Source organism: Homalodisca vitripennis, chromosome 1 (genome assembly GCF_021130785.1).
Source record: "Homalodisca vitripennis isolate AUS2020 chromosome 1, UT_GWSS_2.1, whole genome shotgun sequence".
Taxonomy (NCBI): domain Eukaryota; kingdom Metazoa; phylum Arthropoda; class Insecta; order Hemiptera; family Cicadellidae; genus Homalodisca; species Homalodisca vitripennis.
The window spans coordinates 156,659,690-156,677,342 of NC_060207.1; the positions used below are offsets into that span (position 1 = coordinate 156,659,690).

The 17,653-nt window shown below is 30.1% G+C and overlaps 1 protein-coding gene across 5 annotated transcripts in view; it reads right to left on the reverse strand.

Annotated features, from left to right (window-relative positions):
- The window catches only part of LOC124374424 (inner centromere protein-like), a 71,549-nt gene extending 65,413 nt beyond the window's left edge, over positions 1 to 6,136 (reverse strand). For 2 of the 5 annotated variants that reach the window (XM_046832661.1, XM_046832640.1), the window contains exons 1-2: positions 5,962 to 6,136; positions 605 to 764 (exon numbers count right to left, since the gene is read on the reverse strand). In XM_046832661.1, coding sequence (XP_046688617.1) covers positions 605 to 694 — 90 coding nt within the window. In that variant the 5' untranslated portion in view covers positions 695 to 764; positions 5,962 to 6,136. Of the gene's footprint in view, positions 1 to 604; positions 765 to 5,866 lie in introns of all 5 variants that reach the window. The other 3 variants (XM_046832644.1, XM_046832649.1, XM_046832655.1) reach the window with 3 other exon arrangements.
- Between the last annotated feature and the right edge of the window lie 11,517 nt (positions 6,137 to 17,653).

Here is a 17,653-nt window from a genome sequence, read left to right on the forward strand (position 1 = left end):
TAGAATGTTCAATGAAGGCTGAACAAACATCTACAATGAGGCTCAAAGTGCTCATCCTTCTGGTGCCAAAGATAATCTGGTAAATTTCACAAACTGATTTGTACAAAATTATTGCATACTGCCTAGGTTATCAAAAGCTATGGTTTAGGCTCAAAAAATGCTCACCATTATTCACAAAACCAAGTGACCTGCAGTGCATAAAAACAGTTCGATCAACTGTCATACAGTCCGGACTTGGCAATGTCCAACTATCACTTGTTCATGCACATGAAGCACGAGCTCGGCGGCAAGCGCTTTGGTTCCGAAGATGAGTTGAAAAATACTATGAAATCATGAACATCATCCATCACTGGCAGGAAGTTTCCATTCAGAAGGAATTGTAAAGCTGATCACCCGCTATGACCACTGTTTGAACATTGGTGGAAACTATGTAGAAAAAGTCTAGAGTATGCCCTTTCATGTAAAATTAAAACTGACTTGAAAAAAATTGTTTTACTAGTTTCTTTTAATTGAACTTACTTTCCAAATACCCCTGGTATTTAAATATGGTTTCTAAGATGTGCACTACATGTACATAAAGTGACTGTTAAGTTCTAAAACTTACCGAAATACTAGAGATGTTTTCAAACCAGATGCTTCTTGTATTATTAATTGGTTCTTTAAATTTACTTTTCAAAAATGCCATAGTCTTCATATTTTTCAAAGAATGTGAACTTTGTATAGACTATAAAAAGTTTGCTGCTAACAACTGTTCCCCTTTAACCCTGAAACAACAACGTCAACACACAATTTAAAGGCAAAAATATTTCAATTCAATTTATATTAAGAATATTTAAAAAAAGATTAACAACTATATTAAAAAATAGTGCTTGTAACAAAAATATAACAAAATAGTGCATTAGACCAGCATAAAATTCCACCTTTTCCTAACCTAAATCAATTACAAAACTGAATAATTTGCATGTTTGTTACTTTGAAACCATCACGAAAGACCAATTGATAGACTGCTTGTAAGAACAGGATCGCTCAGTGTTAACCATATATACACCTCTTATTTGTTAATTATTTCTTAACTTGTTATCTTGCAAACACCTATATATAGCCGCTACAATAGGCTATAGACATGTCATAAACAACTAATTATTCTATTGATACACTAACGTAAATTTTATAACACCATTTGAGCTTCATAAGTAAATTTTCTGATAATGTGTGCTAGTAAATGTATTAATCAGCAACTGGCTAGTCTGTTTTATAGCATTAGGTCTCATTTAATTCATGGAATACGATGATATGATGGATTTAGCCTTACAATATATTGTAGGTTTTATGTTTTTAACATCTAAATTTATACTTTTTGACCATGAAATGTGTTAGATTTTTAGTAAGCCTATTGTAATTGTACACAATATGATTATTATATGCAGGCCTACTGTAGCCTACATATTTGTATTACACATATGTTATGTATTACATATTGTGTATTGTATTATGTTGTACTGTAGAATGCACTGAATAAGTGAATCCAGTTTTTATATCGCTTATTACAATTTATCACTTTATATATCAAAAACAGAATAATCAATTAATATCTACATATCTAAAATACTAAAAAAAATATGTTTTAAATTGATAGAAATAGTATAAATGTAATCACATGATGTCATAAATAATAAAGGAACTATATCCATTAATCAAACGATAAAATTAGGTGATAAGAAAAATTTCATTTAAATAATGAAGAAAAGATAACAACAAACATCTAAAACAAAAATAAAACAGTTAATCATACTGTTAATACATTATCATACATTACTATCTATTTTTATTTAAAAGAAGTTATTTTTAGAGCAAATTGTGTTAGAATTTAAAAAGTATTTCAAGTTGGTTTAAAGTAAAGGTGGGTTTTGTAGTTTTCTTCAGTTTTTATTTGGCATAATATTGTGATAAAGGCCTAATGTAATATACAGTGTCCTGTCCTGCATTTAGGCAGTCTTATCTCTGGAGGTTATTCTAAAGGTTAAATAAAACAAACAAAAAATGTCACGTGAACATATGGTTTAACTCGCTCCATTTTCCGTCCATCAATATGTGATTTTTACAAAAAGGTTAATATCTCATAAGTTACTTAATATAACAAAATATAATGTATGAATATTGGTATTAATAGTTTACATATTTCTTAAAAGTTTCATTGTGTGCAACATTGTTTTTTTTAAATGGCAGTCATTTAAAATTTTTAAGCTAAATATGTCTAAATTTTAATAGAAACCTATAAGAGACAAAAATTTTAAATATCCTACAAATTATAGTATAAAGATATTTAAGATTAAACAACTATTAACTGAGAAACTGAAATTTTTATTAAATATAAACTTGCTATGTTAGTTATTAATAGGAAATTTAAAATTTGAGAAAATTTATTCAAATGAAATAAAAACACTTTTGTCATTTTTGAGTGATGGCCATAACAACTATGGAAATGAACATGCATCATTTATGTCAAGCTGTCAGACATGTTTTTCTTTCAAAATAATAAGACGCAAATGTTATACACAAGTAAGTTAATAAATACACATAGGCAAAAGATAGTTTTGAACTTATCATTATACTAATTATTACTTTTTTACATATAAAGATAGCTGAACTAAGGTTTTTTATTTGACATACAATGTAATTCGGTTTGTCATTTTGTTTTTTAGTTCAGTACTTTAGATAATAAGAAATATTGGTGATTCGATTGTCATGATAGTCACTTATTATGCTCAGCCAATATTTCTTTTTAACAAGATATTTCCCTTTACATTTGCATTATTCTTTTGAAAAAGGGACAAATAACAAGTAGTGTACGGTAAGCGAACCGAGTATTTTATATCAAAATTATCAAACAATATTTAAAAATTATACCAATAGATATAATTAACCAATAACAATTGATGTTAACAATAACTAAATCAGCTGCACCAACTAACAACTATACACACATTTCAATATTCTAAACATAATTTTTTCTATGAATAACTTTTGTTAAAAATAAATATATAATTAACCTTAGAAAACTATAAAATAACACTAAAAGATAACAGACTGTGCCTTTCTCAGTTTCAAGATGGTTTATTGTTACGTTTTCTTCATTATTTAAATTTCATTTAAGTTATCCCATTACCTGTCTTAATTTTATTGTTTGATTAAATTAAGGTTATAGTTATCCGATGATATCGATCGATAGTACTATTGTTCGATATATAAATTATCGATGATAGAATCAATATAAAAACAGGGTCCGCTTATCATACTCTGTCCCAAATAACAAGGAGTAAATAAATTACTAACCTTGGAACTGGCATGCCATTTTTAATTGTTTTACAACCGTATTTTAAAAATGTTGTAAAAAAAAATATATATATATTATAAACCTACATGTGTACTGTAGTACATTATTGTTTTCGGTTAAATGTTGAGATAATCATATTATAAAGAAATTAATTATGCATAAATAATAAAACAATATTTTGTACTATCACTTTTTTTATTTATTTTTTTTTTTTATGGATGGATTGCGCCTTGTAAAGTGTTATTACAACAAATAGGCTATTAGAATCTAAAATAGTAAATTAATTCATATTATCTAGTTAGATAAAATAAATAATGGTATCCAGGTTCCCTTAAAAAAATTAAATAGGTACATTGTAAAATCCACAAATAGTACAAAAGTTGATTATGAGTACAAATTTTTCAAAAATGTACAAAAAACATAATTCTTACACTAAATGTTTCTAAAACACGTAAAAATTTTGAAAATTATATGCACTACAAAATAATTAATTAATAACCGATTTCAAATTTGTTTTATTAATGAAAAGTGGTAGGACATACCTATATTCTTACACTAAAATAAAAAAAAATTTCAGGAATCATAAAGGGAAACCTAGGTGTTAATAAGCCTAGGTTGTCTGAGTCTGACAGGTCAACAAATTCTCAAATATGTCAAATGACATATTAGCAACATTTAAATGAGAGCCTAAACAAAGCTATAAACCAAAATAATAAACCATACCAATATCATTCATTTTTAAAATGACTTTCTGATCTTTCTGGCAATGTTTATGACATCACTGTTTCCAAAACAGCAAACGAAATTTCACCATTGAAATCAGTCAATCTTCCTGTTTGAAATTGTATATAAATAATGGTGGTAGTGTAGATTTATTATGTACTATATCAACTGTCAAAACAACTGCATTTCAGATCGACATTATACTGTCGATTGCTATTACTAAACCGATTCTGATCAATATTATAATGTCTATTGCCGTTACCGGGATTAATCAGTTTTTGGAACTGTAAAAAAAGTAAGGCTACAGTATATTACACAGCTAATACTACAATAGAATCATCAATACTCTTGATTATTCATTATGAGTAATGAATAATCCCCTATATAACTACTAAAACCAAATTACGCCATGTGTAATTAAAAATTACAGTTTAGTTCAGCTGTTTTAACATCTTCAACTATCTAAGCTATGTATATCTATAAAATGTAAAAAAACAGTGTTAACATTTAGTCACTTTTTATTATTTTTATACTTAAACGTGTCTGACACCTTGTGACACCATTAACACAAGTAACTCGGCATAGTACTTGCAGCCCCAAGCATAACTCTAATACCATGCACACATTATTTTACTTTCTTTGAATTAATTTGAAACAATAATTTTGAACCGAATTACGTTATCGACTTTTAAGTTATTATTAAACATTATAGTTTTTGTAAAATAAATGAGCTAACAATTATTAATTATGGATATCTATACATCAAATGTTTTTATACATTTAATAGTTTCAAAAATTATAATAATAATTAATTCGATTGTCGTGGTGGCCGTTTATTATACTGCAGCCAAAAGTAAAATTACTTATAGGCCTATACCTAAACGGGTAGATTACGATGAGCGGACCCAGTTTATTATAAGGATATTTAATTATTATACCCATCAGTATAATCAACCAATAGTAATTAATTTGAACAATAACTAAATCACCTGCATACCAACTGTACATGCATTTTCTAAACTGTCATAATCTGAACACAATTTGTTTTATAATTAACTAAAGCTTTAGAAAACTATACAAAATAACACTAAAAGATTATTGACTGTGTGTTTCACAGTTTCAAAATGTTTGTTTTGTTGCTACATTTTCTTTATTATTTAAATGTCATTTTTCCTATCACCTGTCTTAGTTTTACCATTTGATTAGTGGTTATGGTCCCATTATTATTTATTACATTAGGTAATTGTTTAAACTATTTCTATTAACCTGAAACATGTGACTTTAATTTAATATTTCAGATGCGTTGATATCGATTGATAGTTGTTGTTCGTATCAATAATTGTAGGAACCAATATAAAAACTGGGTCCACTTATCATACTCTACCCTCCTAAACATTTATAGACCTATGCAGTTTGACTCGCATTTATAACAATAAAATTAATAACCTATAGTCTTAAGAATTCAATTTAGAATTTCTAGCTCCTAAGGTTAAGCTAGCCAAATTTTATCTTCCTTCACAAGAAATGTTGACATAAATTACGTTATCCTTAGTCTTTTATCCCAGAAAAAAAACATTCATTGCCTTGACTTGCTTGTCAATGCTTGTCTTTACATGGATAAAAGATAAGGACAACTTGGTGTATGTCTAATTATTTATGTCTGTTTATTTCTTGTAAAGTGAAAGAAAATCAAACTGTTATAACGACCACAGAATAACTTATAATACAAACTGTATGCATAGTTTCTAATAACAGTTTTAATAATGTACAGTTTATTTTATTGGCTCAAAAATAAAATACGAAACTTACACGTTAAATGTAGAATAAATTCTATCTTTGCAGAACTTAGCTAGGCCAATCTAAGATTGTATGGACACATATGCAGAATGTTGAATCATTCTTACCTTTCTCAGGCTAAAACACTACACAAATAAAATTATTTTCTACCGATGTGATTTTAACATAAATGAATTGAACATCCTATATTCCAAATCTTATAATTCGCGTTCACGTCGCGATACCCGATTACGATTCCGAATAGCCCGACATATAAAACTACAAGTAAAAAGGCGGTTAGTTAAAATAGACAGTTGTTGTTCAAGTTTATTTCTATTGGTGGTACAATTTTTATCTAAAGAGAGACCAGTAAAAGTCAATGTAGCCAACTAAGATTTCGTAACAGTTGCTTACTCCTACTTCCAATTGCCTACTGTCTATTATACAATTACACTTTGATTAAAAGACAAATGTATGTATATAATATTTCGTAAATAAAAAAACTGTAATAAAGAATTTTAAAAAACTAGTTATCTATATAATGAGGTTACATTATATAATTTGTGTTTATGTTAATTTTTATTTATTTATATTCCTACAGTGAGACATTTTATAAGTAAATGATCAATCAGTAAATATTGATATTACGAATGATAATTATAATTGTAAAAAACAAATATAAATTACAAACTAGCCACAGTTAGTATATATGCAAGTATCTAAAGACATATTGTTTAAAGAACAAGTAACGGTACTTTGGGAACAACTAACAAAAATCTTCTGAACAACCTCTAATCTGCCTAAATTTATACTTCTATTGTATACAGATTGCAATTATAGTAAAATTAAAACAAGCAGAGATCCAAGCTTGAGGGAACAAAATGTTCAAGGTACGGATTATTACGTTTCAGAGCATACACACAAACATATCCGCTCGGCTTCTTATGCTTGATTTAGAGACTAGTGATGAGGAAGAAAGGGAAACTGACGCCAACTCATCAAGTTGTTGTAGCTTTGTGCCTGGCTCACAGGGACAGCAACTCCAGCCCGTTCATGGGATCGACCGGTGTCTGCGGTGAAACGAACACTTACGACACCTCTCTCTTGTCACTACAACAATCACTGGCATCGAGAGGGGGGTGATTGATGGGAAGTCACTAATCTCGGATTTAAGGATCTACAGAACATACATTATACGAGATTCAGAGCCGCACTCATACGAACGAGCTAACAAAAGGCGAGACCTTTGTTAAAAAAAACCGCCTCCAGACCATGTTTTACTCAAAACGACTCCGACGGTACAATGCGGTTTCGGGTGTTCAAGCGACACTATAGGATAGACTTAGAGAGGAAAAAAGCGATGAGTCCACCTATGAGAAACAGCTGTCACATCAGAAGATAGGGGGAAAGGTACATCAAATCATATCACCGATTTAAACCTTGGAATGCCACGATCTATCTTAAATTATAGCAAAGATTCTTATTCAAAATAATGAAAATAAAGCGTACTCTAACTATAGGTATTTCAAATATTATTCATCGGCCCCTTCACCTCACGTAAGAGCTCAACAATCAGAAACCAAATACACTTAAGAACTTTAAAATAAGACAAAAATGAAGGGGGCTGCAAAATAGCCTAGTTGAGATAAAGTAAAAACACTTGGATCGCAGGGCTGGTCAGGGTTCCGGCTGAAGTAGGCACGCCACTTCCACTGCCTGGATGACCTTAGTGTTTCGGGCACCACGTCACGTGAGGGAATATACTAAATTTTCCGCTTTTCGTACATCAGGGTATATACTAAATTTTAACTTGAAACAAGACGTTCTCAAATTTAAAATAGTTAAGTATCAACAAACAAAATGGTTTAGTATATTATTTTGGTTCTTCTTAGGTCTAGGAATAATATCTGAAAATATTGATACAGTTCTGGGAGACTCTGTAAATAATCTGATATAACAACACGCATCTTATTAATGGTAAGTAAGACGAAGCATACGAGTAGGTGTTAAGGATATAATACTAACTGTTCTTGAATGTGCACTCTTATACGTGTGTAGATGTGATGGTTTAGAAGGTTATTGCCCTGGCGCTGTAGCCTAAACATCTAAGGATCTTATGGAAAGATTTTTAGAGCGGGTACCGTTAGGCACTTGAAGTTGGACCCAATTTAGAATATCACCTCAGTCTATCTCAGCATTCATTAGACGGGAAGATAACATCCTGGATGTAGCGTCTAGTCCCCAATGTTTATAGGTTGAGAAAATAAGCTACCAAGTCAGCTGGATCATCAAGATATTTATTTTCAAAGCGCTGACCCACTAGTCGCAGAAACAATGTCTGAATTCTCTCAATGAACTCCCTAAGGTAACGCTGATTCGATTTGGTTCACCCTAGTCTAAGTGAGGGTGAACCAAAGAACACTACAAGACCTTCAGCATGTAGAGGTCGTAAAGGGTTTAAATACTCACCATATTAGACCAAGGTTTCAGACAGCATTATTGCAGGAGTTAAACACTTAAGGGTCCCATGATAGCAAAGAAGTAAGAGTAAACCAATTTTTTCACTTCACTATGTCTGAAGAAGGTATTGCCACCTAGATTAATTATAGAGCAGTGGAGAGATCTTACCGTGAAAAGTTATGAAAACACTTGTGTCTAGGTAGAGGAATTATCATGGCACCACTCTTCAACCCGCTTTAGGTCCGTCTTAAGGAGTAACGCATCTTGGACTAAAGACTGTAATAAAGTTAACAACGAAGGGAAGGTTCTCACATTGAAGATTAGACACAACGTTGTCTATGTACAAATTAAATAGAACGAGTCCAGGATGAGACCTATACCGGAAACCTGATGTTACAATGAATTTTATAGACAGAGTAGGTCTAGATTTATATGCTCTTGAAGGATTCCAGATACGAGCCAAACCAGTTGATCAGATATACTATAAGTTTTGAGCTTGCAGAGAAAGATACAATGGGAGACTCAGTCTTGGTAAAATCCAACTCTTTAGCCATGTTGATGCTACAAAAAACGTCAAATACGAGTATATATGTCAGCAAAAGTAAAAGATTAGTAGATGAAGGCCTACCAAACGCAAACCTTTGCTGGGAGTTAGTAATCAGCTATCTAACTATAAACTAAATTTTGTTGAGTATGATATTTTCGAACACCTTAGCAAGGACTAGCAAATAGATCTTTAATTTGTTAAAAATATAGCCGATCCTCTCTTATGAATGATAACTATGTGGTTGACTACATATTTCAAGAAAGATACCTATGGATAAGGCTTTATTAAATACAGCAATTGGTAAGAGGAGTACCAATTATGACCGCGCAGTACTAGATGGCACGATTCAAAATAGGATAAAAGAATGTGAAAATTAAAACAATTCACTGAAGTAAAATTTATATATTAATGTTTTATTTACTATCTGCATTACACTACCGATCAAGCAGTGTTTACTTATTATTGATAAAATTTAAATATAAACAGATGTTTCGGAAAGTTTGTCGAACTATACCTGTCAACACCTGTGTTTAGTGCCAGTTTAATTTGAATTATGAAACGTAAAAACTAAAATTTTTCTGAATTCCAAAATATTCCAGGTAAATTTTCTTAACTTTTTCTTCATCAAAACCTTCCTCGGATTTCAATGGACATTTTACAAAAAGAATTAACCGAAGTGGTCCAGCCGTTCTCGAGATTAGCGCTTACCAACACATTTTGCGATTCATGTTTATTATTTATAACTAGCTGTATTCCGCCGCTTCGCACGCTTTTCGTACGCTTTGCCCGTGTATGTGCACTTCTGGTTCAAGTGAATTATATTTCCAGTGCCGATGTCGAGTTTACCTTGTTGCCACGATCAAGAAAATCTGTGTATGTTTATAGCCATCATACACTTACATGTAATTTATTACAAAGTGGTCTAACACTCAAACTTTAAGTTCAATCAGAAATTTATCTTCAAGACAAATATACATCATAACTTCAATATAGTGTTTGGTTATTTAATATACATAACACTGTCTCGCAATTGCAGTTTTTAGTGTGCAGGCGCTTTGAAAACTTGTCTTTTGCAGCACTGCCTGGAGGCGAATTACATCAATGGGCATAGTATATAAACCTTATCTGTGGAAAAATACATATATATACAAATTTTCATAATGGTCGGTTAAATAGTTTACGATTCCATAAAGGACAAACACATAAACATTCATTTATATATATATATATATATATATATATATATATATATATATATATATATATATATATATATATATATATATATATGTATAATATATATAAGACAGAAACAATACCTTTTGAACAGAAGGAATGTATGGAAGGTGTACAGAAATTAAGATTATTTCACAATTCAATAACTGGCATTGTAGTAAAGATAAAAAGCAAGTATATGGTACAGAATGTGTAGGAAACAATTTTTATAAACCAGCTCATTGTGAATGTAAAGAGATATTCATATTACAAATTATCATAAAAAAATTATCCTAATAAAATGTTTATTCTAAAATCTAATAGTATCTAATGGTTTTTCTTTGTAAACTTTTTACTGCCTCTTTGAGTTGATCATTATATAAATCTGTTATAAAATGACTATCAATAATTTATAAGTTTATGATTCTTTCATCTGATTATAAATATTAACCGCATTAAGATCCTGAATACATTCTAATACTTCTAAATTTGAACAATGTCCTCCTAATTCTATTAATTATCATTTAGTATTATATTTATCTTTTCCTACAACATGATATTAATTCTAAAGTAGAACTGTTTTTAGTTAATACAAAATCTAATAATTTATATTAGATTTCATTCATAAAAAACCCTTTCGCCAAATTTTCTAATCGAAGGTAAAAATTCTTATGCTATCGAATTTTTAAATCATTTTGTTTCATTTTTACTTGATTTTAAAATCAGAGAAGAAATACCTGATTTATTGATAAATATAGTATATCTATGTATTTTTATCAGTACTATTAATACACCCCTTTGTGTTTAAGTCAAAATACAAATTTTATTAATACTGTCAACATTTTATTTAATTGTTTGTTTCGAATCTAGATATTCTAAACTTCTAAACAAATATCTTCAGCTTTTAACCAAATATCATTATTTTCATCTAAGGTTGTTAGATGAATATCATTATTTTCTTAAAAGGTGTTTGATATTGAATGAAAGTTGGTTATTTGTCAGGTCTTCAACTTATTTTATTTATACAGACAACATTTATACAGAATCATTCATTTAAATATATTATTTAATAAATACCGTGTCTATATGAATATTTATAAGGTATGAATATCTATCTATTGAACCAAATCATAACAGCAAATTGTATTAACATTATTTAATTTGATTAGTAAATTTTAATTTTAAAAATCTTCTTTTATTATTAATTTGAGAGTTTGAAAGTAGTCTATTTATAGAATAATTTTATTTTTTAGGTGCACTTTAAAGGCCTACAATTAAAAAAAACTGTATTCGATTTAAATTTTTAATCATTCCTCTTGTAGTTTCAACATGTTTTAATAAGATTCTTACAATCTTAAATGAAAAGTTGGGTTTCTTTCATTTCCTAACTAATCTCTATAAGAATCTTAGAGTGTTTGATCAATATTTTGAATTTTAAAATATTTTTCTAATTGTAATATAACTGATTTCATTTTGGTTCTTATTAATATTATATTCAAAAACAATATTCGAAGAGAAAGTGTATACAATTTCAAATAATTTATGTAAACCATAATTTTCAGACTGATTTTCAATAGTAGTTTCTACTATATTAAAATATAATTCTATAACATCGAAAATCTAAATTTAGGATTTTCGAAATGTATTTGATTTTGCTCTAAAATTGCTCTTTCAATTCTAATAAATTATTCGAGAGATTTTAGTTAGATTTTATTAAATACTGTTTTAATTAAAAAGTCTTTTTCATGAAATTTTAAAGTTTTATATAATTGTTTGAATTTTTAATAACATTGTAATTTGATCAAAAGTATATATTTTCTTAATTTCATAATATTTATAATGTTGTAAAATGATTTATTATAGTTTTAAAAATTACGCAGAGCATCTTTAACAACATTAGAATATTATCCGAATAATATCCGCTTGATCCAATAAAATAATTCGATAAAAATTGTAAACGAAATTGATGTTATAAATTTAGAACTAATGAGAATTTTCAGAAGTTAACTTAAATGTTTTTATTTTCACTTATGTAAATGAAGACTTTTTAAACAAAAAATCAAATAAAACTACATCATTTGAAGAAAAAAAGAGAGATAAATAAGATTATTAATTGTTCGTTCAAGTGGATGTGGACAAACAACTTCATTATTAAAATTATATATGCAATGGTTAATTCTTTATTCAAATTTATATATTTATTTATATATTCAAATATTTATATTAAATATTAAAATTTTAAGATATTAGATTTTTACAATTCTTCAGAAGATATTGTTACTTTGAGCTACTGTAAGCCAGACTCTTTAAACATTTTTGATGATTGCATTTTAGAAAATCTAGGTGTTGTCAAAGAATATTTTGTAATGTCTAGACGTCAGCATATCTTGTAGTTACCTTTCATAATGTTTATCTAAAGTTGATAAACAGGTTATTACAAATAATGTGACCATTTTAGAAAATTGTTTAATTATGTCTTATGTTTAAATGGCTAATGATTCTGATATGAGTTTTAAACAATTTAATTAATTATATAGTAAAATTTGGAAAGAAGATTAAGAATGTTTAACTATTAATTTAATTTTTAAAACTAAAAATGGTAAATATATAAATACATTTTCTACTATATATTATTTGCTGTAGTGAAAGTTTTATTAATAAGACATTTATTTTAATTACTTTTTAGTATCTTTAGCTTTTATTTATATTATAAAATAACAGAAAAGTTAAATTTTCCTAAATAAGTAGCTAACCCAACTTTAGAATAAGCTAAAGGTCAAACATATTTTTTCTTTTTGTTTTACTAATTCTTATTTTAACAAAAAATTCGAAAAATAAAAATATTAAAAGATAAACTATACAAGTTTATGATAAGTTACAAATTATAATAGCTTTTGTTATTTATCTAAACATTTGACAGATACAAATCTTAGATAGAAATTTAAAAAATAGACTGGTTTGCATGCATGATATCACAGATAACCAAAGATATTCTATTTTTGTGGATATAGAAAAGCAAGTTTATGGAATTTATATGAACCAAGACATAGCAAGCTTTGCAAAAGCAGTGATTTGATATTTCGAAACTTTAAATATTTTGTGTAATTTCTTTGGTTTTTAGATATAGCAAACTTAACATCTGAAGAAGCTTGATCAAGTTGTAAAGGAATTGGTCAAAGAATTAAAAGATCCATTCACGAACATCCAATGTCGCGTTACGCAATGTTTTTTATGAATAACACGGTATGTGTGAACCCCAGCTGTGCTGTTTCAGTGTTGTGTCCTTTATTTTAACTTAAAATGTAGTTTTTTTACCCAATTAGTGGTTAAAACTATATAAAACAGTTCTTAAAACATTTTTGTTCATAATTTACATAAAAATGTTTAGATTTTTTTCGTAATCTTTTTTTCAGTACTTTTCCTACAACTAACCTTACCCGTTAACTTTAATTGTTTTCAGTGTTTGTTTACTATTAGTAGTTTTTCAAGTGAGAAGGTAATGGACAACTTAAAATTTGCCCCTTCAAACAACTCAAACTGTTTGGATTTTGATACCATAACTAATGATCACAATTATTGTTCTAATAAGCAAACAATGAACATCATTTCAGGAAAAACTATTTCTAATGACGATGTCAATAATCAAAACGAGTGGCAAATCGAAACAACTAGAAACAAAAGACATTTGTCAACAGCCAACGTTTCAGATGTTAATTAAGAAACCTTGTAGACCTACAGAGTACGTTGCAAAAACTGCTAGACCTATTGAATTGCACAACAGATTTGAAATGCTGAGTAACGCCAACCTAGGCTCTGAAGAAGAAACGATGAATGACGACAAATGTAGGACGAAGGTGAGGCCTCCACCTATATTTGTCCCCAACATTGTCAACATAAGTAAAATGATGGTAAACATTGAACAAGTAATTAAAAAAGAGTCATATTCATTTAAATGCATAGCTAGAGATAAAGTAAAAATTAACACTGATACTATTGAAGCCTACCGCGCATTAGTCAAACATTTAACTAACATGAAAGTAAACTTCCATACATACCAAATAAAGGGTGACAGAGCTTATAGAGTAGTGCTTAAGAATATGCACTTCTCTACGGTACCCCAGGAAATTAAAACAGCTATAGAAGCTTATAACCACAAAGTTAGGAATGTGTCGAACCTTAGAAGTAGCAAATCTAAAGATCCACTGTCAATTTTTTTTGTAGACTTAGAGCCAGCATCAAACAACAAAGACATTTTTAAAATTGAATTCCTACTAAATGCCAAAATTGTACTTGAGCCCCCTTACAAACGTAATGATGTGGTGCAGTGCAAAAAGTGTCAAAGATATGGGCACACAAAGGCTTACTGCTGGTACCAAAATCGCTGTGTAAAATGCGGCTCAGATCATGATACTAGCAGCTGTAATAAATCTGTAAATGTTCCTCCCAAATGTGTATTATGTGGTGGTGAGCACCCAGCCAACTATAAAGGTTGCTCTATTTACAAAGATATTAAGAAAAAGGCTTTTCCACCTCTAAGACCAGCGTTAAAAAAAGACACTCCTCCTCCAGTGCAAGATCGAGAAGTAGATAGACCTATATCTGTTCGTACTCAAAATTCAACAGGTAATCAGTCTCAACCAGTATCACCAACCTTATCTTATGCTAGAGTGGCATCAGGTCAATCAAATGTAGAAGCAAATCACAATCTGAATCAAATAATTGATGGATTTTTAAATAAATTCGAAATGATGATGTCTCAACAAGCCCAGCAAATAGGTACATTGATTAACCTATTGACAACTGTCATATCAAAACTAAAATGAATAGATTTTATAGGATTGGACTCTGGAATGCCAATGGCTTGGCCCGACATGGCCAAGATATTCAACTTTTTATTTCAATACACAAAATAGATATTATGTTAATTTCTGAGACCCACTTTACAAACTTAAATTTTTTTCAAAATCCCAAATTTTACTTTTTATTCTACAAACCACCCTGACAATACGGCGCATGGAGGTAGCGCTGTGCTAATCAGAAAACAAATAAAACATTATGAATTACCTAGATTTCAAGAAGATCATATTCAAGCTACAAGCATAGTGGTTGAGGACTGGATGGGACCACTTACATTTTCTGGCGTTTACTGTCCCCCGAGGTACAATATTACCAAACTTCAATTCAACGAATTTTTCGAAACTTTAGGGCCTCGTTTTGTAGCAGGTGGTGACTTTAATGCCAAACATGTCATGTGGGGTTCAAGGTTGATTAACCCTAGAGGTAGAAATTTGTTAAATTGCATGAATGACAATCACTTGAGTTACGTATCTACAGGGGAACCAACCTATTGGCCTTCAGATCCCAACAAAATTCCAGATCTTCTTGATTTCTTTGTTACGGGAGGTATTTCTCCTAACTATATGGAGGCTGTTTCATCTCTTGATTTGTCGTCCGATCACTCTCCGGTCATCCTATCAATAAGTTCATCATTTGTATTGAAAGAAAAGGCTGCGTCCTTATCGAATAAAGGCACAAACTGGGTGAAGTTTCGTGAAACGTTAAATGACAGTTTAAGTCTTAATATATCACTTAAAACAAGAGAGGAAATAGACAACGCTGTGGAAATTTTTAATTATACTGTTCAGAAATCTGCTTGGAGTGCAACGCCTGAACTTAATAATACAACGTGTGGCAATATCAATTACCCAATATATATTAAGCAGCACATTGCTCAAAAACGTCGCTTACGAAGAATATGGCAAAATTCTAGAAATGTAAGAGATAAAACAATGTTTAACAGAGCATCAAGACAGTTAAAGATTTTGCTTAAAAACTTAAAAAACATATGGTTTCAAGAATTCACTTCAAATCTCTCCCCAACTGAAGCAACAGACTATTCTTTATGGAAAGTAACAAAAAGCACAAAGAAACCGCAAGTGCCCATTCCTCCAATATCTAAACCAGATGGTTCTTGGGCGAAAAGTAACAGAGAGAAAACTGATTTGTTTGCTGCATATTTTAGTAATGTTTTCAAACCATACCCTGTAGATAACAACTTTGATAATAGACATGTTGTAAAGGAGTTTCTTGATTCACCTAACCAACTCTCACTACCTATTGGCTCCTTTAAACCATCTGAAATATATGATGAGATTAAAAATCTTAATCCCAAAAAGGCCCCTGGTTATGAGTTAATAACAGGTAAGATACTACAAGAGCTTCCTAGGAAAGCCATACTCTTTCTTACCTTCGTATTTAATGCTATTTTGAGGCTTGAATACTTCCCATCACAATGGAAGGTGGCTCAAGTTATTGTTGTTCCTAAGCCAGGAAAACCTCAAAACGAAGTAATGTCCTACAGGCCAATCAGTCTACTACCTACACCTTCTAAATTATTCGAAAAGTTATTTTTAAAACGACTTCAGGTTTTTATAACTGAATGCAATTTAATTCCCAATCATCAGTTTGGTTTCAGAGTGCACCACTCCACTATCGAACAAGTCCATAGAGTAGCTAATATAATAAGGCAAGATTTGGAATCAAGAAAATTTTGTTCTGCAGCATTTCTCGATGTGAGTCAAGCCTTTGACAAAGTGTGGCATGAAGGGCTTCTATTTAAAATAAAAAGTCATCTACCTCACACTGTTTACAACATTATAAAATCTTATTTAGAACGAAGGTATTTTCAAATCAAGTTTGATGATTGTCTTTCAGATCTGAATGAAATAAACTCTGGTGTACCTCAGGGAAGTGTACTAGGACCAGTGCTGTACTTAATTTTCACTGCAGACATTCCAACTAATCAAAATTCTTTGACAGCAACATTCGCCGATGACACTGCCGTACTGGCATCCCACTCCAACCATGTTGTAGCATCACAAATTCTACAAACTAACTTAAATTCTATCACAGTTTGGCTTAAAACTTGGAGAATTAAAGTGAATGAAACTAAATCTGTTCACGTCACATTTACGTTGAAAAATGACACCTGTCCACCAGTGTTTTTAAACAACATTCAAATTCCTCAAAGAAATGAAGCTAAGTATCTGGGTGTACATCTCGATAGGAAGCTGACTTGGAAACCACACATATGGAACACAAGGCTCCAATTAAATTCAAAATTTTCAAAACTAAATTGGCTTTTTGGGAACAAATCCCATTTATCAATAGAAAGCAAACTGTTGTTGTACAAGACTGTTCTAAAGCCCATCTGGACGTACGGAATTCAACTGTGGGGAGTTGCTTCTACATCAAATATTGAAATTATACAGCGTTTCCAATCTAAAGTTCTCCGAAAGATATTACAGGCCCCATGGTATGTTCGTAATGAAGTCATTCACAGAGACACGAATATCCCCTTTGTTACTGAAGAAATTCCAAAGTTCTGCATCAAGTATCAAAACAAATTAAACTCTCATCCTAACTACTTGGCTGTTAATCTGCTGGACAACAGTGACCATCAATTTCGGCTAAAAAGACATGATTTCTTAAACTTAGCTGATCGATTTTAAAGATGAACAATCTCTTAAATGTTTATGTTAATTAAGGTTAATGAACTTTGATTAACCATGTCCTTAAGATTTATCATCAAATTTACT